At 45.0% G+C, this 24299-nt stretch overlaps 1 protein-coding gene across 2 annotated transcripts in view; it reads left to right on the plus strand.

Moving 5' to 3' along the window:
- The window catches only part of GUCY2C (guanylate cyclase 2C), an 879595-nt gene that overhangs the window by 714453 nt on the left and 140843 nt on the right, over nt 1-24299 (plus strand). For both annotated transcript variants that reach the window (XM_089687691.1, XM_089687690.1), the window contains 2 exons: nt 9415-9607; nt 21883-22057. In XM_089687691.1, coding sequence (XP_089543817.1) covers nt 9415-9607; nt 21883-22057 — 368 coding nt within the window. The remainder of the gene's footprint in view (nt 1-9414; nt 9608-21882; nt 22058-24299) is intronic.

The raw sequence follows: 24299 nt of genomic DNA on the forward strand, positions 1-24299 counted from the left end.
CTGCACAAGCGTCTAGTTCTTGACTGTGTCGACTTGCTTGAAAGAATTTTTTTTAACACATTTAAAATTTTTTTGAAAATGCAGATATTGTTTAATTTGAAGTCCTGATATTTGACAAAGCAAATTTCAATGTGAACATGTTTTTGCAGTGATTTTTTATGGTGTTAGATGTGCCTCTTAGCAAGTCTGCTTTTTGAGTCTGATTCCTGGTCTGTGTCTCATTAGTAAATTTAATTTGGCGTCTACTTGTTGACGCTTCTCTTTAGTAAATCTCTTAGCGGGGTAAAAGTAGACGGTCGCTAGTAAAAAGTAGACATTCGCCCACGGAAATGCGCCTAGGCACAATAGTAAATCAGGGCCTATGTGTCACCTCGCATGCGATCATATTTAGGACATTAAGGTGGAGTCCAGTCCAGGTTTTCCAGGCCACTATGTCAGAGGGGTTACCGGACCAGGTTTTGTGGTCCACTGATGACCACCAGCAGGTGGAATAAATAAGGCAGGACTGAAGCAAGAAGTTGCTCTTGGCCTGGGACTCAGAGAGCTATATCTGAGTGAGCTGTGGATGAAAGTTTGCATTGTACAAGAAAGGAAAAGGTTTGCATACTGGTTTCATTTTCTTCGTGACAGGGAGAAGACCTTCACCGTTGAGAGAGGAATCTCCAATGTTTAGTTAGTGCCTGGATGGTGAGGGTTTATTTTCTGTTTTGTTTTTGTTTATGATGCTTGCAACCTTTTAAATAAAACTGACGACAAGTCAGATTTTAACCACTAGGGGACCGCCCACAGTAGATATACTGTGGCAAAGTGGCCCCTGTAGGGAGGATCACGTATATAAATGTGATCCTTGTTTAAATGGTAGGGGGCGCACGCCCTCCCTGCCTGCGGCACGGATCGTGGCTGCGGGTGTCAATCACCGGGTCCCGGCAAACAATAAACAATTAATTGGTTTCACGTAAACCAATTAATTTACACGTATTGGGATTGTTTTAGCAAAGACATGTTGCAGAATACAGTTATGATGAAATTTGATTTAAAATTTTTTTTACTGGACATGTTTTATAGCAAAAAGTCCAAAATATTGTTTTTTTTTTTCTCAAAATTGTCGGGGGGTTTTTTATAGTGCAAAAAATAAAAAACGCACAGGCGATCGAATACCCCAGAAAAAAAGCCCAATTCATGGGGAAAAAAGGATGTAAATGTCATTTTTGTGCAGCATTGCATGATCGCGCAATTGTCAGTTAAAGTGACGCAACGCCATAACACAAACCGCTTATGTAACCGCTTCCTGACCGTCCTATAGCAAAAATACTGCTACAGGGTGGCACAGGTGCTCAAAATCACATATATATATATATATATATATATATATATACATGATTTGCGCCCCTGTGGTATTCACGCCCCTCCCAAATAGTGTCAGATTGCTGGTCAGTACACCAGTCATCACATTTAACCCCTTGATTGCCAGGAAGACGCTCATACACAATAAACCTCCATTGCTGGCATAGTGTCGGAACGGATCAATATGTTTGATCAGATCAGCACTATACCAGCGTTCACATTAGTATAGCGTCCCACAAAATGCAGCGTTAGCAGGATCAGTCCCGACACCTGCCAGCCCCTGCGTTTAGCCCCTACGCTTACCCCCCCCTTCTCCCCCAGCAAGTGCAGTGTCAGTAGGTCACTGTCACTTGATACATTGCACAAAAAATCACAGTGTTTGCAGAATCAGGCCTCATCTCTGTTAGCACTTGCCGGTAAATTGTGATGACTCTCAATGCAGCAGAGTGCCAGTACTAGTGTCGCGCTACCTTTTGGTGAACTGTCGAGTACTAGTGGCCTAGTACTTCCTGGTCTTTCACATACCTCTTAGATTGTAAGCTCCAAGGAGCAGAGCCCTCCTAACCCTCTTGTATTGAACTGCATTGTTGCTGTATTGCCTCCCATCATATTGTAAAGTGCTGAGCAAACTGTTGGCATTATATAAATCCTGTATTATAATAATAATAATAATGCCAGCACTGCAGTATGACTTGGCGATGTGGCGAGTCCCATTAGTGTAGTACAAGCTGGTGCTGTGGCGATCACAAGTATTGTCCCACAACCACCAAGAATTTGCACACAGGCCCGTAGAGCCTATAGTATCCTTCCAGATGTGCTTGCAAATCCCGATTGGCAGCCCACAAATTCTGCAGCAAATTTAACTACTCGCCTTGATTTTTTGGAGCTGTTTTTCACGGAAGATCTGTATGCATTGATTGTGGATCAAAGCAATTTATATGCACAACAGTTTCTAGCCGCCAACCCAAATTCAAACCTTGCCAGACCATTCGCATGGAAACCCATTACGGTTTCCGAATTTAAATTTTTTTTGGACCTAACCCTCAACATGAGCATTACTAGAAAAAATGAATTTCGGTTGTATTGGTCCACAGACCCGATTCATCAAATGCCCATGTTCTCTGCTGCTATACCCAAGCATAGATATGAGAGTATAATGTGTTTTATGCATTTCAATGACAATACACTCTGTCGTCCTCGAGGTGACCCTGAATTTGACCGGCTCCACAAAATTCAGCCCCTCGTAAATCACCTAAACCAAAAATTTGCAGATGTCTATACTCCCCAGCAAAAAATCTGCGTTGATGAGTCCCTCATTAATTTTTTTGGCCGCTTTGCATTCAAACAATTTCTCCCCAGCAAGCGTGCCAGATATGTGGTCAAGATGTATAAGACCTGTGAAAGGGCAACAGGCTATACTTATAAGTTTCGGATTTATGAGGGAAAAGATAGTCATGTGGAGCCCCCTGGATGCCCAGACTACATGGGGAGCAGTGGCACGATAGTTTGGGACTTGGTGTCATCCTTTTTCCATATGGAGTACCACTTATACGTGGACAATTTTCATTCAAGCATGCCACTATTTAGACATTTGTACAATCTTGGAACTGGTGCATGTGGCACTGTGTACCCACCATTAGAAGTGGGTGGATGCAGGGTGGTATATTCTAATGGTGGGCATACCACACACTTTTTCTGGCAGAGATTTCTTCTCTTTTTTTCATTCAGTCTACAGGCTACATGCAAAAAAATTAAAAGAACGTAGCATATACAGTATACCCAACAAGGACCAGTGACATACTGGTACATCACTAGACTTTGTATGGTTATACCAGGATGATGCCTACAGCTGCAGGCATCATCCTGGTATCGTTTTTTTTCAGCCGGCGATCGGCTTTCATTTAAAAGCAATCCTAGTGGCTAATATGCTGCAGGATTGTTTTTACAAGTAGCAGGAGATGATGCCCCCCCCCTCACTGCCTTCCACGGCCTTCTCGGGCATTCCTGTGCCATTGGGGCAACCTGAGAATGCAGCCGGTGTTTCTGCCAGCTGACCTTAGAGCTTATTGGAGACCAGAATGGTGCCAATCATCTCTATAGTCTAAGAAATCAGAAGCTACGAGCATTTCATCACTTCAGTTTCGCAGGATATAAACAGCACCACTTGTAAGTTGGGAAAGCATCTGATCACATCGATCTTGGTTTGATTAGATAATGTAAGGGCAGAGTAAAGATCTAGTGTCTGATAGAACCCAGATTTCTCAAAAAAGAATATGACAATGCCCATTGAAGTTATAGGGGATATTTGCATTCCCTGTGATAGCATTAAAAGTGATCAAAAAAAAAATGAAGAGGACAGTGTTAAAATAATTAAAAATATCAAAATAACTTTAAAAAAAGTACCCTCACCTCCCCCCCCCGCACACGCGCACATCTGCGTTCGTGAGCGTTGACCCTCTGCCAGTATGGAAACAGGGGTTGCACTATGCATGTGAGGTATCGCCACGAACGTCAAGGACAGTAATTCTAACACTAGACCTCCTCTGTAAATCTAAAATGGTAGCTTGTAAAGGCTTTTAAAACGTTGCCTATGGATATTAAAAATGTATGCAGTTTGTCACCATTGCACAGAGCATGCCAGCAGTTTTAAAGCATGTCATGTTTGGTATCTATTTACTCGGCATACCATCATCTTTTATATTTTACCAAATAATTGCCCAATATTTTGTGTTTTTGTGCATTAAAAGTAAAAAAAAGTGTATTTTTAAAATAAAATTGCATTTGAAAAATTGCTGAGCGAGTACTATGTGACATAAAAAATTGCAGCACCCACCATTTTATTCACTAGGGTGTTTGCTTTAAAAAATATATATAATGTTTGGGGTTTAAATTCATTTCCTAGCAAAAAATACACATTTTTTTCATGTGAACAAAAAGTGTCAGAAAAGGCTTGATCTTCATGTGGTTAGAAGAGTGAGTGATATGTGGCATAAACTTCTAATGCTGGGCATAGAATGCCCCCACCCCCAAATCGACCCCTTTTTGGAAAATAGACACCCCAAACTATTTGCTGAGAGGCATGCTGAATCAATAGAAGAATTTCTTTTTTTACCACAAGTTTTTGGAAAATGACAAACAAAAAATTTTTTTTTTACACAAAATTGTCAAATGATTTATTGATCACACATGCCATGGGTATATGTGGAATTACTCCCCAAAATACATTCTGCTACTTCTCCCGAGTATGAGGGTACCACATGTGAGAGACATTTTGGCAGTCTAGCCAAGTACAGGACCCCAAAATCCAATAAGCACCTTCAGGCTTTTAAAGGGCTTTATTTCCTCATTACACTTCCTGACTACCTGTCACAGTTTGAGGCCCTGAAATGCCAGGATAGCACCAAACCCCCCCCCCCCCAATGACCACTTTTTGGAAAGTAGACACCCCAAGGAAATTGATTAAAAAAAAGCATGGTATGTATTTTGCAGATCTCATTTGTTGCCACAAGTTTTTGAAAATTGAAGAAAAAAGCCAAAAACATATTCTTTTCTTTTCTTTTTTTATATTTCAAAACCTTGTGAGAAAAAAGGAGATCTGCAAAATACTCACCATGCCTCTTTTTAAATTTCTTGGGGTGTCTACTTTCTAAAAAGGGGTCAGTTGGGGGGTGCTATCCTGGCATTTCATGGCCTTCAAAACTGTGATAGGTAGGGAGGAAGTGAAATGAGGAAGTTGCGCACCTTCAGGCTTTCAAAGTGGTCATTGGATTTCAGGCTCTTGTATGTGGCTAGGCTCCCAAAAAGTCTCACACATGTGGTATCCACATACTCAGTAGAAGTATCAGAATGTATTTTGGGGTGTAATTCCACATATACCCATGGCTTTTTTTTTCAAAAACATTTTTTTTCTCAAAACCTTTTTTTGTTTATAGCGCCAAAAATAAAAAGCACACGGGTGATCAAATACCACCAAAAGAAAGCTCTATTTGTGTGAAAAAAGGACATAAATTTCATTTATGTGCCATTTTGCAAGACCGTGCAACTGTCAGTTAAACTAGTGCAGCGCTGTATAGCAAAAAAATGGGGTAAATTACAGTATCTATACCATAGTTTGTAGAAGCTACAACGTTCACACAAAGCAATCAATATACACTTATTGGGGTTTTTTTTCTACCAAAAACATGTAGCAGAATACATTTTGGCCTAAATTTATAACTAACTTTGAGTTTACTATATATTTCTTATAGCCAAAATTAAAAAATATAGTTTTTCTTCAAAGTTTTTGGTCTTTTTTTTGTTTATAGCCCAAAAAATAAAAAGCGCACAGGTGATCAATTACAACCAAAAGAAAGCTCTATTTGTGTGGAAAAAAAGGACGTAAATGTCATTTTAGTACAGCATTGCATGACCGCGCAATTATCAGTTAAATGTTTGCAGCGCCGAGTAATAAAAAGGGGGTAAATCCTCTAGAGGGCAAGTGGTTAAGAAAGCTCTGCTGTCTGGACTACCTTTTTCCCAGGGAAGGTGATCCCCCACACCGCCCACACTTCCCTTCTCTCTCAGGCACAGCTGCACATTGGGGATAGGACAGTGGGAGCAGACAGAGGGGGAACAGGGGCAGGAGGAGGACCAGCCTTATTCCTCTCTGCTCTCCTGTCTGTGAGGGGGAAGGGAGAGTGCTCGCTGGGCTAGGAGAGTGCCATAGACACTTGGCTCAGTTGCAGCCACCGGTCCCTACATTCACAGACTGATTTCCCCCCCTTGAACTCCAGGGCCTGGTCGTAAATATGACTTCTGCAACCCTGGTAGTCCAGCCACTGTCTGGGGTCCCTGAGGGCCCCCCCTCACAAAGGTGAACACCAGGGTTGGTCCCCTACTCATATGTAAACAGCATTCGCACATGAGAGATATTGCTGCAAACGTCAGAGTGAGAGCAATAAACTAGTCCTTCTGTGCAACCCTAAACTGGCAACATGTAAAGACTTTTAAAACGTGTCCTATGGAGATTTTTAAATACCATAGTACACGGCTCGGATAGGTCAAAAGATCATAATGTGATCTGCTTCATGACATGAGGCTAGAAGCTGCAATGCACTTCTGGGAAAAGGGGTGGGCTATCTATACAACATTAACTAAACCAAAGGAAAGGGAGGAGCAGAAACAAAATACAGAGAACACTTAAAGGCATTTGACAGTCATGTGAAACATGACAGTGCTCATCATTTTTTTTTTTTTCTTTTTTTTTTATATAGTTAGTCTGAAAAAAGACAAAAGTCCATCCAGTTCAAGCATTAAAAAAAAAGTTATAATCCTATACCCACAGTTGATCCAGAGGAAGCCAAAAAAAACCAGCAAAGCATGATCCAATTTGCTCCTGCAGGGGAAAAAAGTCAAGCAGATATATTGACTGAAAGAATCAGTAAACTACCATCGCGTTCAACGGTGCCAAGGTAGTTCATTGAGAACTACAAGCTGACATCCGCTTATCCTTTAAGTGTTTCTAAACCTCAGACATGAAAAACAAACAAAGAATATCCCATTATGGTGTGCACTTGTCTCTATCCAGACCACTGAGTGTTAATTCTGTCTATCTGCATCTGAGAGTCACTTCTCACAATTTCCCCTGGCACCAAGAGATAAAATGGTGACAGGTGAGGGGCCTCCAGCAGATTGACAGCCTCAGCTCTGTTCCTGTGTGCTGTGTGAAGAGGGGGTATCCCTTCCCTCCAATCAGGTCTCAGAGCTCTCCTCACTGAGCTCTTCAGTTCTGTGCCCCTTTTTTTTCTGACAGGTCAGACAAGCTTTCTAAATTCTGCATTTTGAATGGATGTAGAGAAGACTGTAGATAAATAGGTACAACTTGCGTATGAGGATTTGTTTAATCTCTGTGTATCATCTGAGGCTAGTTACTTCACTGGGAATATGTAAGGATTTACAACCACTTTAACTTATTTCTCACTCTCTCGGGCTTCCTCCTCTTCATGTGACCATTCCTCAAGGTCTCCTCCCTTCTCTGCCTGATCAGTCAAAGCTCTCTGTTTTCATCCAATACAAGGCAAAACCAGCAGCCTCACACTGCAAGAGAGGGCACTGAGGGCTCGCTCACAACTTGTCATGTCAGACAACACAGGAGAGAGCTGGCTGCCTGTGAAGTGAGAAATAAAGTAAGTATAACACCATAGTTATCATCACCCAGCAAAATGGAGTGTTTGTAAACCTTTATATATACCCAGTGAAGTGACTACCCTCAGATGGTATTCAACTTCTCTTCTCTACATCAGTTCAAAGTCCAGAATATCCACAGCTTGTCTGAGCTTTCAGAAAGCAGTGGAGCTGAAGTTGCATTCTGCAGAGATGAGTGAGGAGAGCTAATAGCTGATTAGAAGCAAGCAACACACCTCCTCCACACAGAACACAAGAACAGAGCTGAGGCCGCCAATCACAGGATATGTGCTGGAGCTCCCTCCTTGTCACCTTTTTACTTCTTGATGACAGTAAAATCTGAGCAAATAGCAGAGGAATGATGAGGCAACAGACAGTAATGATGCTATAGAGTTATGTGCTTTGTTCATATTTCATGTCGGAGGTTTTCAAAAACGTTAACCCTTGTACTGGGGAGGGGGACCCACTGCAAGGGGAAAATATTTTTCTTCATTGGAGTTCACCTTGAAATACATTATATTTCCAAAAGTATTAGAATGCCTGTCTTTACACACACAGGAATTTTAATGGCATCCCAGTCTTAGTCCATAGGGTTCAATATGGAGTTGGCCCACCCTTTTGTAGGTATGACAGCTTCAACTCTTCTGGGAAGGCTGTCCACAAGATTTTGGAGCGTGTCTATGTGAATGTTTGACCATTCTTCCAGAGGCGCATTTGTGAGGTCAGGCACTGATGTCAGATAAGAAGGCCTGGCTCGCAGTCTCCACTTTAATTCATCCCAAAGGTGTTCTATCGGGTTGAGGTCAGGACTCCATGCAGGCCAGTCAAGTTCCTCCACCCAAAACTCACTCATCCATGTCTGTATGGACTTTGCTTTGTGCACTGGTGCACAGTCATGTTGGAACAGGAAGGGGCCATTCCCAAACTGTTGCCACAAAGTTGGAAGCATGAGATTGTCCAAAATGTCTTGCTATGCTGATGCCTTAAGAGTTCCCTTTACTGGAACTAAGGGGCCAAGCCCAACACCTGAAAAACAACCCCACACCACAATCCCCCCTCCACCAAACTTTACAATTGGCACAATGCAGTCAGGCAAGTACTGTTCTCCTGACAACCACCAAATACAGACATGTCTATTGGATTGCCAGACAGAGAAGCATGATTCGTCACTCCAGAGAACACGTCTCCACTGCTCTAGAGTCCAGTGGTGGTGTGCTTTACAGCGCTGCATCCAAAGCTTTGCATTGCACTTGGTGATATAAGGCTTGGATGCAGCTGCTCCGACATGGAAACCCATTCCATGAAGCTCTCTATACACTGTTGTGCTAATCTGAAGACCACATGAAGTTTGGAGGTCTTTAGCTATTGACTCTGCAGGCAGTTGGCGATTTCTGCGCACTGTGCCCTTCAGCATGCACTGACCCCGCTCTGTCATTTAACGTGGCCTACCATTTCGTGGATGAGTTGCTGTTGTTCCCAGTTGCTTCCATTTTGTTATAATATCCCTAACAGTTGATCGTGGAATATTTAGTAGCAAGGATATTTTACGGATGGACTTATTGCACAGGTGGCAAGCTATCACAGTACCACGCTTGAATTCACTGAGCTCCTAAGACTGACCCATTTTTGCACAAATGTTTGTAGAAGCAGTCTGCATGCCTGGGTGCTTGATTTTATACACCTGTGGCCATGGAAGTGATTGGAACACCTGAATCCAATGATTTGGGGGGTGTCCCAATACTTTTGGCAATATAGTGTATGTTTGTTTATGAGGCTTTTACACTTTATTTTTATATTTGAAATTTGAAATGTGATTATTACCGCTTATTTTCATAAAAACTCAAATTTAGATTGGTGCTAATTTACTATTTATTCATAAAATGATCATGTTATTTGTGGTTATTTTAGGCCTGTTGTGAAGTCACTTAAAGAAACTGGATTAGTGGAACCAGAATTTTTTGAGGAAGTTACAATTTACTTCAGTGATATTGTTGGATTTACCACAATCTGCAAGTACAGTACACCAATGGAAGTTGTTGACATGCTGAATGATATATACAAGGACTTTGACCACATTCTGGACCACCATGATGTGTACAAGGTACTCAATGCTACAAATAAGAATGAATGACATGATGACACGATACCTGACTAAGTATAACTGTATTTTTTCCATTTTAGAACCTGTTTTTCAGTATTTTACCTATTTATTTTCAGCATTAAGCCCTGATGAAGGGGGAGTGTTGAACCCCTGGCAGTATTCAGCTCCCCATAAGATTTATTTGACAAACCCTTGCCTATTAGCCTTGAAAATGGCCAGAACCAAGTTTAAAGATTTGATTTCCAATGACTTTAATATGGTTTGGATTTACATTCCAGCTTTGCCCAGGTACATTCAGCTCATCACTGTTTTTCCCTGTGCATTGCACATGTCAATGTCAGAGGGCACAAAGTTATGATATTACAGAGCAAACGTGCGGCATCTTAGCTCCTGCCTTCACAAGTGCATCCTGACCTTGATCGGCTATATGCTACTGAGCTTGGCAGTGCATTGCGTCTCCCATTTGATAGCTATCTCACAAGAACCTTGGAAAAACATGCTTCTCCCCTGATCGATAATGGCATATCTTACACTGGCTGGGATGACAAAGAAGGGGAGAGAGGAGATGCGCACGTGGCAAGGATATCAAGATGATATCGATGCAGTAATTGGTGTAGGGGGGTGGGACACCTGAAGAAAAGGTGATGGTTGTCAAGTTAGCACAATGTGCTCACAGGCAAGTTCTATCCCTTCTCCCAAACTGATAGATCTAGCTCAGTGTGCTATATCTGACATTGGCTCATATGGCTCTGTAGGTACACTTAACTTGCCACTGTTGTAAATATAAAATGATAATTTAATTTATTTATTAGTATTGTCGAATCTAAAATAATTTCCAGAAAGCAACTTTGTTTTCCAGAGAGAATATTGTGTTTATTGGATCCCAGAAGTACTTGCAAATAGTATGAATCAGAAGCGTTTGGAGTTCCATTCAAAATGGAATTCCTTTTCTGTCATATTCATATAAAGCACACCACCACTGGACTCGAGAGCAGTGGAGACATGTTCTCTGGAGTGACAAATCACACTTCTCTGTCTGGAATTCCAATGGACATGTCTGGGTTTGGTGGTTGCCAGGAGAACGGTAGTTGCCTGACTGCATTGTGCCAAGTGTAAAGTTTGGTGGAGGGGGGATCATGGTGTGGGGTTGTTTTTCAGGGACTGGGCTTGGCCTCTTAGTTCCAGTGAAGGGAACTCTTAAGGCATCAGTATACCTGTCAGGGATCGCGGCGTCCTGTCGGCCGGCGCATGCGTGCTGGCAACGGCTCACGCCGGGACACAAGCACCAGGTCCCGGCGAGCCGCGGATGACAGGACGCCGCGCATGCGCAGTGGGAGCCGCGGGCGCGCCTCGGGCGGCCAATGACAGCCCGGGGGCGCGTCCTGGGCGGCCAATGACAGTGCAGGGTGTGATATTTAAAGATGCCCTGCACTGTCACTGATCGCTGCAAGGTCTTTTGAGTTCCTGAGTCCTGTACCTGTGTTTTTGATCCTGCATTTGACCCGGATTGTCCTGACTACTCTGCCTTCTCCTGCATTTGACCCGGATTGTCCTGACTACTCTGCCTTCTCCTGCATTTTACCCGGATTGTCCCTGACTACTCTGCCTTCTCCCATCCTGATCCCCGGCTTGTTGAACCTATCTACGGACTGACTTATCCTGCTGACCCTGCGTGTGACCTGATGATTCTCCGCCTGCCGATTCTGTACCTCGCCTACCCCACGGGACCACTGCTCGCGCTCTATCCTGCTAGGCCCTGCCGTCCTCCTTACATCTGGCTCTCCCGGTACCAATACATCCCCGGAGGTTCCCCCTGCCACTGGTGGGCCTGCTCAGAGGTCGTGACCTGGTCCTGGTCTGTTTCAAGTCCATCCCCACCATCAGGGGCCCTGGTGAAAGAACAGACCGGGACTTAGACTCCACGCTTTGGGTAGGTCTGTCAAGTGGGCAGCCAGAGGCACCACCTGGCGGATCATAACAGTACCTTGCGGCCATGACAGAGCCAGGAAGAGGACCGGCGTCCCTAGAGGATATATGCCAGCACCTGGCGACTCTGACCCAGGCCGTCCAGAACTTTCACAGCCGCTGCACCCGTCTTGAGGACCACATGGAGACATTAGCCACACAGACTCCCCCTGCTCCAAGTTCCGCAACTGCGGAGTCACCCGCTACCCCAGCATCCGGAGCAGTTGCTGCACCCCTAGCTCCCGAACCCTGTGTTCCCCTGCAGGAACGATTCCGTGGAGACCGAAGCCGCTTCCGGGCCTTCCGGTACGCGTGCACTTTATTTTTTGACCTGCAGCCCCGCACGTTCACCACCGAGACCGTCAAGGTGGGGTTTATAATCTCTCTCCTTCAGGATGAGCCCCAGGATTGGGCTCACCGCCTGATGGAGAAGTGCGACCCCCATCTGGATTCCATGACTGAGTTCTTTCAGGCCATGGCCGTCCTATATGACGACCCCCATCGGGCTGCCTCCGCAGAGGCTACTTTATACTCTCTGCGGCAAGGCCGCCGGGCAGCCGAAGAGTATGCGTCCGACTTTAGGCGTTGGATGGGAGATGCCAGATGGAACGATGCGGCATTATGTCACCAGTTCCGTATGGGGCTGTCTGAGTCGCTAAAAGACGAATTAGCACGAGTAGGACTACCGGACTCTCTTGAGAAACTGATAGAGTTGGCCATCCAAATTGACCGCAGACTGAGAGAGCGTCGCCTGGAAAGGAGCAGCCAGGGTCAAAGGGTGGCATGGATTCCACCGAGAGAAGCAGCTCCAACCCCAGGGAACCATACCCGAAGCAGGGGACACCTCGGAACCCATGCAGCTGGGACTGGCCCGTTCCACTTTATCGGCCGAGGAACGTCAGAGGAGACGATCGCAGAACCTATGTCTGTACTGCAGGGAAGCTGGTCACCAGGTGCGCTCCTGTCCTGCAAAAATGAGTAAGTCCGCTTCCTGTTTTCCTTTACCTACAGAAAGGGGTGATCAATCTAGTTACCTGGCAATACCTGTGTCTTTACAGCTCCCCGGAGGAACCCTGTCGGTGACCGCAATCATTGATTCGGGAGCATGTAGTTGTTTTATCGACCTTACTTTTGCTCACCGGCAAAAAATTCCCCTCCAGACCAAAGAAAGGGGGTTTAACATCTTCCTGGCAGACGGGTCTAGCATAAAGTCGGGAGTGGTGGATCAGGAGACTCCCCCTATTTTTACCACGATGGCTGACCATCATCAGGAGTTCCTCCGTCTGGATGCCATCGCATCCCCCCTTTTCCCAATCATTCTGGGGCTTCCTTGGCTGCGGGCCCATAACCCCCAGGTTGATTGGGAGAAGGGAACGGTTCAATTTCGGTCACCATACTGCCGGAATCACTGCCACGTCCCAGGGCCCGTGTCTCCCCGGTTTCTCCTTTGCATGGATGGTGATACGGATCTTTCTCAGGTTATCCCTCCGGCCTACCACGATTTCCTAGACGTGTTCAGTAAGCGAGGAGCAGACATTCTTCCCCCGCACCGTTCATACGATTGCCCCATAGACCTCCTACCTGGATCTGAGATTTCGTTTGGTCGCATTTTTCCCTTATCTGAACTAGAATCAGGAGTTTTGAGGGAGTATATTGATGACAATCTGCGGAAGGGATTTATTCGCCCGTCCACCTCCCCGGCCGGGGCTGGGTTGTTTTTTGTGGAAAAAAAAGACAAATCATTACGGCCCTGTATTGACTACCGTGACCTGAATAAGATCACAGTAAAAAACCGCTATCCGTTACCCCTAGTCCCCGAGCTCCTCCAGAGGTTAGGGTCAGCAGCGATTTTTACTAAATTAGACCTGCGGGGGGCATATAACCTTGTTCGCATCAGGGAGGGGGATGAATGGAAGACAGCCTTTCGTACGAGATTCGGTCATTTTGAATATTTGGTGATGCCGTTCGGGCTCTGTGTCAAGGTCCTACCTTTTCCCTGAGGTTATGTTACTCCATGTGCTGGCGTCCATCTTGGATTCTGCTGTGCATGGTGGGAATCCTTTTATGCCTTCAGGTCTCTGAGGTCCATCCCCCAGAGGGGCGTGGCTGATGACATATAAGCCTGTGGCCCACACATGCTCTTTGCACTTGTGTCTTGTGTCTTTGTGTTGCTATTACTCTGTTCTGACTCTCGTGACTCTCCTGGTATCTGATTCGGCTTGTGACTTGACTATTCTTTGTATTCTCCTTTGATCTGACCCTCTGTTGCTGAACCCGGCTCGTGACCTGTGATTCTCGTCTGCTGTTCTGTACTGTTTTGTCCTGTTGTTGTTGACCCCGGCCTGTCTGACTACTCTTTTGTCTCTTCCACCAGCTACACGCCATTGGCGGCGGCCATTACCGCAGCTGAGGTGTCTCGGGGGCCGCGACCTGGTTCCTGGCTGCGTCAAGTCCATCCCCACCATCAGGGGCCCTGGTGAAGGGCAGCCTGGGACTTAGACTCCGCGCCCTGAGGGACTTCGGTCTGTGGGTGGTGGTTGTCGTCAGCCAGTGCGTTACATTGTTAGGCCTGCCTGTCCGTTCCTCGGCTCCTGCCCTGACACTCTGTAATGCACCGGCCACCTTCCAACACTTTATCAATGACGTCTTTCGTGATTTCCTGGATGTCTTCGTGGTTGTTTACCTAGATGACATCCTGATATTTTCACCCTCACTGGAGGCTCATAGGGAGCATGTGGCAAGGGTCTTAGCACGTTTACGTCAACACGGGCTTTACGCCAAAGCAGAAAAATGCTGTTTTGAACAGTGTAAAATCACGTTCTTGGGACTGGTCCTCTCTCCCGCGGGGGTCGCGATGGATCCCCAGAAAGTCACGGCGATCTTAGATTGGCCAACACCCACCGATAAGAGGGGGGTACAGCATTTCATTGGATTCGCAAACTTTTATAGAAAGTTTGTCAGGAACTTCTCAGGGCTGGTCTCCCCAATCACGCAACTGACTAAACAAGGGATCCGTTTAAGATGGACTCCCGAAGCTCAGACCGCGTTCGACACGCTCAAGAAATTGTTTACTTCCGCTCCCATTCTCTGCCATCCAGATTCTTCTCTTCCATATGTTTTGGAAGTGGACGCCTCCGAAAACGCGGTAGGAGCGATTCTTTCCCAAAGGAGTGGTACCAAGGAATTACTGCATCCTGTGGCGTTTTTCTCCAGAAAGTTGACTCCGGCGGAGCGCAATTACGATATTGGAGATCGGGAACTCCTGGCCATCAAGTCCGCTCTAGAAGAATGGAGGTATCTCCTGGAAGGAGCCACACACCCAATCCTAATATTCACGGATCACAAGAACCTCGAGTATTTAAGGACGGTGAAACGACTGAGACCACGCCAGGCGAGATGGGCTCTTTTCTTCTCTCGGTTTAACTTTCATATAACGTACTGACCTGGGTCTAAGAATACGAAACCAGACGCTCTGTCCCGCATGTTTGAGGACCCGGACGACACGGTGTTACCTGACACAATTTTGCCATCCGGAAGCTTCCTCGCCCTGCAAACAGAACTTTGCTCCAGACTGATTGATGCTTCCGTTGGACTGCCAGTCCTGCCTGGGTCGCCTCTCCAGAACCGTGAGGGTCTGCTTTGGAAGGAAAATCGGATCGTGGTGTCAGAAGGAGTTCAAACTTTGGTCCTGGGGCACTGCCATGACCATCCAATGGCAGGGCATTTTTGGGTGACGAAGACTCTGGAGCTACTGCAGCGCTCATTCTGGTGGCCAAACATGGTCAAGGACTGCGAGCGCTACGTCCAGACCTGTCCCACCTGCCATAGGAACAAGCCCTCCAGAAGCAAGGCCTGGGGATTATTGCGTCCATTGCCGATACCCAAACGGGCCTGGCAAATGATTGCCATGGATTTTGTAGTTGAACTCCCACCGTCTCAAGGCTACACTGCTATAATGGTGATCGTGGATCGCTTTTCAAAGATGGCCCATTTTGTGCCCCTGGAAAGGACCCCGTCGGCGCCGGAGACTGCCCAGATATTCATTAAGGAAGTAGTGAGGCTACATGGGATTCCCGAGGACATAGTATCGGATCGGGGAGTCCAGTTCACATCAAGATTCTGGAAAGCCTTATGTGAAGCATTAGGAATCAAACTATCACTGTCATCCGCTTACCATCCACAGACAAACGGGCAAACGGAAAGGACCAATCAAACGTTGGAACAGTATCTAAGATGCTACACCTCCTACCTTCAGGACGACTGGCTAACACTGTTGCCTTCTGCAGAGTTCGCCTATAATAACTCGAACCACTCAGCTACGGGACAATCATCATTTTTTACCAATTTCAGATATCATGCTACATTTCTCCCCGACCTAATGCCCGAAAATCCGGTACCCGCATCTCAAGATGTCTTGCATTTCTTTTCTGTCAATAACAAGACGATTCAGGAGGCCATCACTAAAGCCCAAGAAGACAGTAAAAAGGCGTTCGACAGGAAGAGAAGAGGAGAGCTGCTGCTCCAGCCAGGGGATCAGGTTTGGTTGGCTACGACCAACCTAAAAATGCTGTGTCCTTCGAGGAAGTTAGGACCGAAGTACCTTGGTCCGTTTCCAATTAAACGGGTAATCAACGAAGTGGCCTACGAACTCAAGCTCCCGGAATCTTTTAAAATACACCCTGTGTTCCACGTCTCTCTCCTGAAACCATCCAGACCAGATTCCTTCCCAGATCGCCAATCCAGACCTCCCGAGGCAGTCACCATAGGTGAACAAGAGGAATATGAGGTGGAATCTATTCTCAGTTGCCGAAAGAGGGGGGGCCAGATGCAGTTCCTGATAAAATGGAAGGGTTATGGCCCTGAGGAGAACTCTTGGGAACAAATTTTTTCGTGGCCACCCACGGTGGAGAGATTAGTGTGGCTCCCGTAGGGTGCCCATGGGGGGGGGCAATGTCAGGGATCGCGGCGTCCTGTCGGCCGGCGCAACGGCTCACGCCGGGACACAAGCGCAGTGGGAGCCGCAGTGGGAGCCGCAGGCGCGCCACGGGTGGCCAATGACAGCCCGGGGGCGCGTCCTGGGCAGCCAATGACAGTGCAGGGCGCGATATTTAAAGATGCCCTGCACTGTCACTGATCGCGGCAAGGTCTTTTGAGTTCCTGAGTCCTGTACCTGTGTTTTTGATCCTGCATTTGACCCAGATTGTCCTGACTACTCTGCCTTCTCCTGCATTTGACCCGGATTGTCCTGACTACTCTGCCTTCTCCTGCATTTGACCCGGATTGTCCTGACTACTCTGCCTTTTCCTGCATTTGACCCGGATTGTCCCTGACTACTCTGCCTTCTCCCATCCTGACCCCCGGCTTGTTGAACCTATCTACGAACTGACTTATCCTGCTGACCCTGCGTGTGACCTGACGATTCTCCGCCTGCCGATTCTGTACCTCGCATACCCCACGGGACCACTGCTCGTGATCTATCCTGCTAGGCCCTGCCGTCCTCCTCACATCTGGCTCTCCCGGTACCAATACATCCCCGGAGGTTCCCCCTGCCACTGGTGGGCCTGCTCAGAGGTCGTGACCTGGTCCTGGTCTGTTTCAAGTCCATCCCCACCATCAGGGGCCCTGGTGAAAGCACAGACCGGGACTTAGACTCCACGCTTTGGGTAGGTCTGTCAAGTGGGCAGCCAGAGACACCACTTGGCGGATCATAACAATACCATTTATACAATTTCATGCTCCCAACTTTCTAGGAACAGTTTGGGGATGGGCCCTTCTTGTTCTAACATGGCTGCGCACCAGTGCAATGTCCATAAAGAAATTGATGAGAGAGTTTGGGATGGAGGAACTTGACTGGCCTTCTCAGAGTCCTGACCTCAACCCGATAGAACACCTTTGGGATAAATTAGAGACTGCCAGGCTTTCTCGTGTGACATCAGTGCCTGACCTCACAAATGCATTTCTGGAAGAATGGTCAAACATTCCCATACATACACTCCTAAACCTTGTGGACAGCCTTCCCAAATGAGTTTAAGCTGTTATAGCTGCAAAGGGTGGGCCAACTCAATATTGAACCCTACGGACTAGGACTGGGATGCCATTAAATATCATGTGTGTGTAAAGACAGGTGTCCCAATACTTTTGACAATATAGTGTATATTGGGAGTTACTCTAGGTGTTTTACTTCTTTTTCTTGTATTTGGGATAATTATATTTCATAAAGTGGTGGCAAAGTTGAAGGGATTTATTCTATGGAAACAATGACTTTTCAGGTAATTACAGAGGACAAAGGGGAACTCTTTACATCTGGAGGTAAAGAGATTAACCTTCACATACAGAGAGGCTTTTTCATCATAAGAGCTGTGAAAATGTAGAATAGACTCCCTCAAGAACTGGCTCTGGCCAGCTCAGGATATCATTTAAAAAAAGAGCTGGATGCATTCCTAAATGCACAAAATATAACTGGATCTTATTATTTAGAGGTAATAATGACAGGGTAGTTGATCCAGGGAATATCCTATTACCCAATGGGGGATCAGGAAGGATTCTTAAAAGAACATGACTGCTAAGGTATACTCTGATATCAGTAATGGGGGACATAGTGATTTTTGATTGCATGGTGGGGTTTTTCTTAATAACTAATCACTAGTAAAAATAATTAAAGTGGTTGTAAAGGCTCAAGGTTTTTTACCTTCATGCTTTCTATGCATGAAGGTAAAAAACCTTCTCTCTGCAGCAGCCCCCCCCCCCCCAATACTCACCTAAGCCCCCTCTCAATCTAGCAATGTGCATTGGAGTCTTGGCTATCCCAGGACTCTGCCTCCTCATTTGCTGAGACAGCAGCGGGAGCCTATGGCTCCCGCTGCTGTCAATCACAGCCAGTGAGCCAATGAGAAGAGAGAGGAGGCGGGGCAGAGCCACAGCTCTATGTGATTGGACACACAGAGCAGCGGCTGGAGAGTGCGCATGCTCCTTGCTGTTGGGGCAGCCAACAGGAGGGAGGGGCCAGGAGCGCTGGTGGGGGACCCGACAAGAGGAGAATCTGGGCTGTTGTGTGCAATACCATTGCACACAGCAGGTAAGTATAGACATGTTTGTCATTTTTTTTTTAAATGTAGACTATTCTGTTACTTCGGTTTACTTTATAAATGTTTGGTGTGATGATATACACACAGATACAGGTATACCTGAAAACTTTACTACAGCTGTGCTTAAAAGTTTGCAAACCCTTGGATAATAGGTAGTATACAGTATGTACCATTTTGTGAGGAAACTTGACTGAGCAGGCAAAACACATTTTTTTTTTTTTCATTTCTTTTGGAATTTATATTCAACTATAGGTCATAACACAATTGCACAATCATAAAGCAAGCATGGCAACAATAAACAAAAATGACCCATGTTCAAAAGTCTGCATACCCTTCGTTCCTAATACTATGTATTGCCCCCTTTAGCAACAATGACAGCGTGCAGTCTTTTGTAATATTTGTCTATGAGGCCCCGAATTCTTGCAGGTTTTATAGCTGTCCATTCGTCTTGGCAAAATGCATCCATGTCATGCAAAGTCTTTGGCCGCCTTGCATAAACTACGTGTTTGAAATCTCCCCAGAGTGGCTCGATGATATTAAGGTCAGGAGACTGTGATGGCCACTCTAGAACCTTCACCTTTTTCTGCTGTAACCACTGGAGAGTCAACTTGGCCTTGTGCTTAGTCATTGTTGTGCTGGAAAGTACAAGAGCTTCCCATACATAACTTTCATGCAGAAGAACACAAATTGTCTTCCAGTATTTTCTGATAACATACTGCATTCATCTTGCCATCAGTTTTCACAAGATTCCCCAAGTTCACCCCCCCCCCCCCAAAAAAAAAAACATCAGTGAGCTACAACCATGCTTCACACTGGGGGTGGTATTCTTACTGCTATAGGCCTTGTTGACCCCTTTCCAAACATGGCACTTATGGTTGTGACCATAAAACTCTATTTTGGACTCGTCTCTCCAGATCACAGTTTCCAGAAGCTGTGAGGCATGTCAAGGTGTGGGCTTTTTATGTGGCATTGGTGCAGTAAAGGCTTCTTTCTGGCAAATCGACCATGCAGCTCATTTGGAGGTACTTGTGGATTTTTCTTTGTATCCTAAACAATTCTTTTGCCAGTTGTGGCTGCAATCTTTCTTGGTCTACTTGACGTTGGTTTGGTATCAAGAGATCTCCAAAACTGGAAAACAGTAGTGACTGGTATATTCAAGGCTTTGGATATCTTTTTTTTTATACCCTTTTCCATGTTTATAAAGTTCCATTCCCTTGTTACATAGGTCTTTTGACAGTTCTTTGTTGCTCCCCATGGCTCGGTATCTAGCTTGTTCAGTGCATTCATCTCAGAACTAACAAACTCGACTATTTATACACAGACACTAATTGCATTTTAAAAAGCCACATATGTGTCAAATTAACCTTTTAATTGCCATTTTAACCTGTGTGTGGCACCTTGTGTGTCTGTACCAAGGCCAAACATTCCAGGGTATGGGTACCTTTTGATCAGGGCCATTTGGGTAATTTCTGATATTATGAGTTTAAAAGGAGCCAAACAACTATGTGATAATAATTGGCTTCATATGATCATTATCCTTGAATAAAAGAGTTTTTTGGCACGATTAGTCATATTTTCAATATCAATGCTAACATTTCACAATTTCTGTAAGGGTATGCAAATGTTTGAGCACAACTGTATGCCTTTTTATTCCTGTGTTAACCACACATCACACATTTCTAGAATTAGATTGTCCCTACACTACATTTCTGCTTCACCTAACCCTTTTCATGTACTGTAATTCATGACCTGTAACTATGGAAGTATACACATCCAGAGGAATTCCTGTTAACGTTTTGTTCACAGTCCTGATCTGGTGACATCTCTGGCATTAAATGGCAGACCATGATCCAAAAACAGACCGATCAGTGCTCTTGTCCAGACCGTTAGCTCACCAGTCTAAAATGTTAGATGGCTGCCGCTCAGCAGTCATTGGTTGCTGGGACCGTAGGCATCCCAGCAACCAATGGAGCCACGTGTGCGCCCCACCCCCGTAGCTTATTGTCTCTCCCGGCTTTCGGTCCCTGCCTTTTCGCAGGGTATGGTGTGATGTGCCCCGCCCCCTTCAGTAAGGTTCCCGGCACAGCTCCTGCCCCCTGCAACATGCTACTTTAGCCGGCTCCCGCTCCTCGCCTGCCCTCAAGGTAGGGTGTGTTTGTATTTACAGGGGCATGCTGATTGGCAAATTTAATGTTAAGGGGAACTCTGATGGGTACATTTTATGGTAAGGGGGCACTCTAATGGCATATATGTTAAGGGGGCACTCTGATGGCACATATTGTGGAAAACGGGTACTCTGATTACACAGGTAATGGAAAGGGGCACTCTGATGGGGGAATATGATGGAAAGGGGCACTTTGATAGGGACACCTGGTGTAAAGGGGCACCCTGATGGGGACACCTGATGTAAAGGGGCACTCTGATAGGGACAACTAAGGTAAAGGGGCACTCTGATGGGGACACCTGATGTGATGGGGATACCTAATGTAAGGGGGCACTCTGATGAGGACATCCTATGTAATGGGTCACTGTAATGTGCTCTGTTATGCGCTCTGATGGGGATAACTGATGTAAAGGGACGCTCTGATGGGACACCTGATGTAAGGTGGCACTGTGATGGGGACATGTGATGTAAAGCAGCCCTCTGATGGGGACACCTGATGTAAAAGGGCACTCTAATGGAGACACCTGATGTAAAGGGGCACTCTGGTGGGCACACCTGATGTAAAGGAACCCTCTGATGGGCACACCTGATGTGATGGGGCACTTTGATGTGAAAGGTGTCACTGTAATGGGAGAACCTTATATAACGGGGCACTCTGATGGGGACAACTGATGTAAGGGGGCACACTGATAGGAGATACCAGATGTAAGAGCACCTTCGGATGCAGAAAGCTGGTGTAAGTGGGCACTCTGATGGGGACACCTGATGTAAGGGGGCACTCTGATGTCATAGCACAATCTTGAGATTCGAAGCTTGGCCAGAAGAAAATTTTAGTGACTGGACCTCCTTGGATTTAAATTCAGTACCCTTGCTATAGATAAACCTATGCAGGGGATGCCTTGTGTTGTCAGTTTGTGCTCTTCAATGATCAAACAAATGCAAACACCATCTATTTTTCAAAGTTTCAGATGGGTTAAACTTTATTTAGAATAACTTTGCAAAAATAGTTTGTTCTGGTGAAATACATCAGTCTTAAATATCCATGTCTTAACATATTTTAGGTGGAAACAATTGGAGATGCCTACATGGTGGTTAGTGGTCTTCCAAATCGGAATGGAAACAGGCATGCGGTGGATATATCAAGGATGGCTTTGGATATTCTTAGCTTTATGGGAACTTTTGAACTACGTCATTTGCCAGGTTTGCCTGTCTGGATACGGATTGGAGTTCATTCAGGTATATGTTCTGTTAAAACCTTACAATTTTTTGTTTTATTCTATTAAAAACCTTGAGAAAACAAATTAAAATACTATCGACATAGAGGTTCACAACATGTATAGATTTAAAACATAATTCACATGTAGACTCGAGTTTTGGAAATCAGTCTTCAGGAGCACATTTGAGAGACTCTACAGAGTATAAATACATTAAATATATGAATCTTTCAAATGCAGGTTTTTTCTAAGCAGATACATTATATACAAATAACATACCAATACACTGGAACCCACACCTGATCTTTGTAGAAAGATACCAGAAGGTATGATTAACTGGAATTTACAACATGACAATGTTTTCCATGGAGATGCATCTGAAAAAACAAAAGATGAAACCGCCACCTCTCACGTAAGGATACCCATATATCGCCAAAAAGCAATTAAAAGTATTCTATCAAAGATACATGTGTATATATATTTTAAGGTATAGAAAGGGCAAAGTACCCATATAAATTCAAAGTACTACAATAATTACGTCTGTGACGTACCTTCACAAAAAGGGACCAACTCCCCAGTAATATAGCTGTAGAATCACAAAACAAAAGGGTCATCGGTATAACAGGATAGTAGTCTAGACTTGTACATTCAAATAGTGGTAGAGGTTCCCAGTTCATGCCCATCATAGTAGAAAAATCTATAAATGATATAGAAATGAATGGACAGCTATATCTCCAGATAGGTTCTGCTAGTGACCAACTTTTTATATCTTCCCAGCACCAAAAAAGTATTTACCTCCAAGTCCTGCAAGGTTCACATCATTCCAGCATGTGTAATCTGATCTCACTTACCTCTAAAGTATAAATAGTCAAATAGACAATCCCACCTCCATACCACCTGATCACTGTGTGCCAATGGTCCCTCAAAGGAGGGTGATTGCTAGATACAAATACCCAACACCTGACAACCTCAGATGTTGGTAGCTTGATATTTCAATGAATCTGGACCAAAGTACAATCTTCAAAGATGGCGCCGATTGGCTTACACCACGCTGATCCAATTTGCATATAACGTTAACAATGGCATCAGTGCGCACATGTCACTTGCTTTTGCACATGTGCATATGGCGGCTGGAAAGGATGCCAAAATGCATGCGTGCAGCTTGCAGTTACCCCCAAATATACGACACGAGGGATATGAAAACCACCCAACATCCAACAAAGGAGTCAACCATCTAATAGCCACAATACCCCCCCAAAAAATGCCAACCTAGGAGAAAAAAGAAAAAAATGAGAAAAAACCCTAAATAATTAAAGGTAGGGGAAGGCAAACCTAAGGGAACCGCAGGAAACCGAGGCATCAGCAAGGGAAAACAGTGACACCTCCAATTAGAAAACAAAGATATGCATAAACAAAAAACATGCAATATACTCACTGACAATATACTCAGTATTATTTTGGTATTGTTAACACTTTAAAATAGTACAGCAATCAAAACGATCACATCTTAAACGGCCAAAGCCAACCAAAAATACAATGGGGGCCAGGCCCATTTTTTTAAATATTTTAAAAACTAATGGCAGAACAAAGGACAATAGACAGGGTCCACACTCAAATTTATAAGAATATATGTTTCACACGGACATATTTCCTGTTCCCTGAGACAGAACTCTCAAGGAATATTGCTAAATTTATTGCTTCATTCAACCCCGAAGGGGAAGTTGTTTTTAGAAGGTGAATCCATCTCGCTTCACATTGGAGAAGACTTTGCTTCAGTCTCCTTCTTGTATGCATTGATGAAATCGATCAAGGGAAACAAATATTACTAGAGGTGCCTGATATCCATGGTTCACTGCAATATGTCTGCCAAGTGGGCTGTAGATGTCACCAATATTTATTGCCGAGATATGATCGTATAATCTTTTCCACAAGGGCCTCTGTTTTTTGCCCACATAGAAAGCCCCACAGGGGGCACAAGAACATGTACATTACTCCAGCTGTATTACAGTTAACAAGATGTCTAGGACACAAATTCCTTCCATTGGGGAACACTATATTTTTATTGATGCAGACATAGGGGCAGTATCGACATCCATCCCAATGAAAAGTGCCGCAGAATGTACAGAGATCACCTCTTTTGTCACCTTTATATTCACTATGTTTGATGTTATCCCAAACTAAGGGAGTCCTGCAAAATATGATCTGAGGTTTATCTTTTATGAATTTGCTTACTTTTGAATCAGATTTTAACAAAGGCTAATACT

Source organism: Staurois parvus, unplaced genomic scaffold (assembly GCF_062004578.1).
Source record: "Staurois parvus isolate SC_StPar_1 unplaced genomic scaffold, SC_StPar_1.0 ptg000436l, whole genome shotgun sequence".
Classification (NCBI taxonomy): domain Eukaryota; kingdom Metazoa; phylum Chordata; class Amphibia; order Anura; family Ranidae; genus Staurois; species Staurois parvus.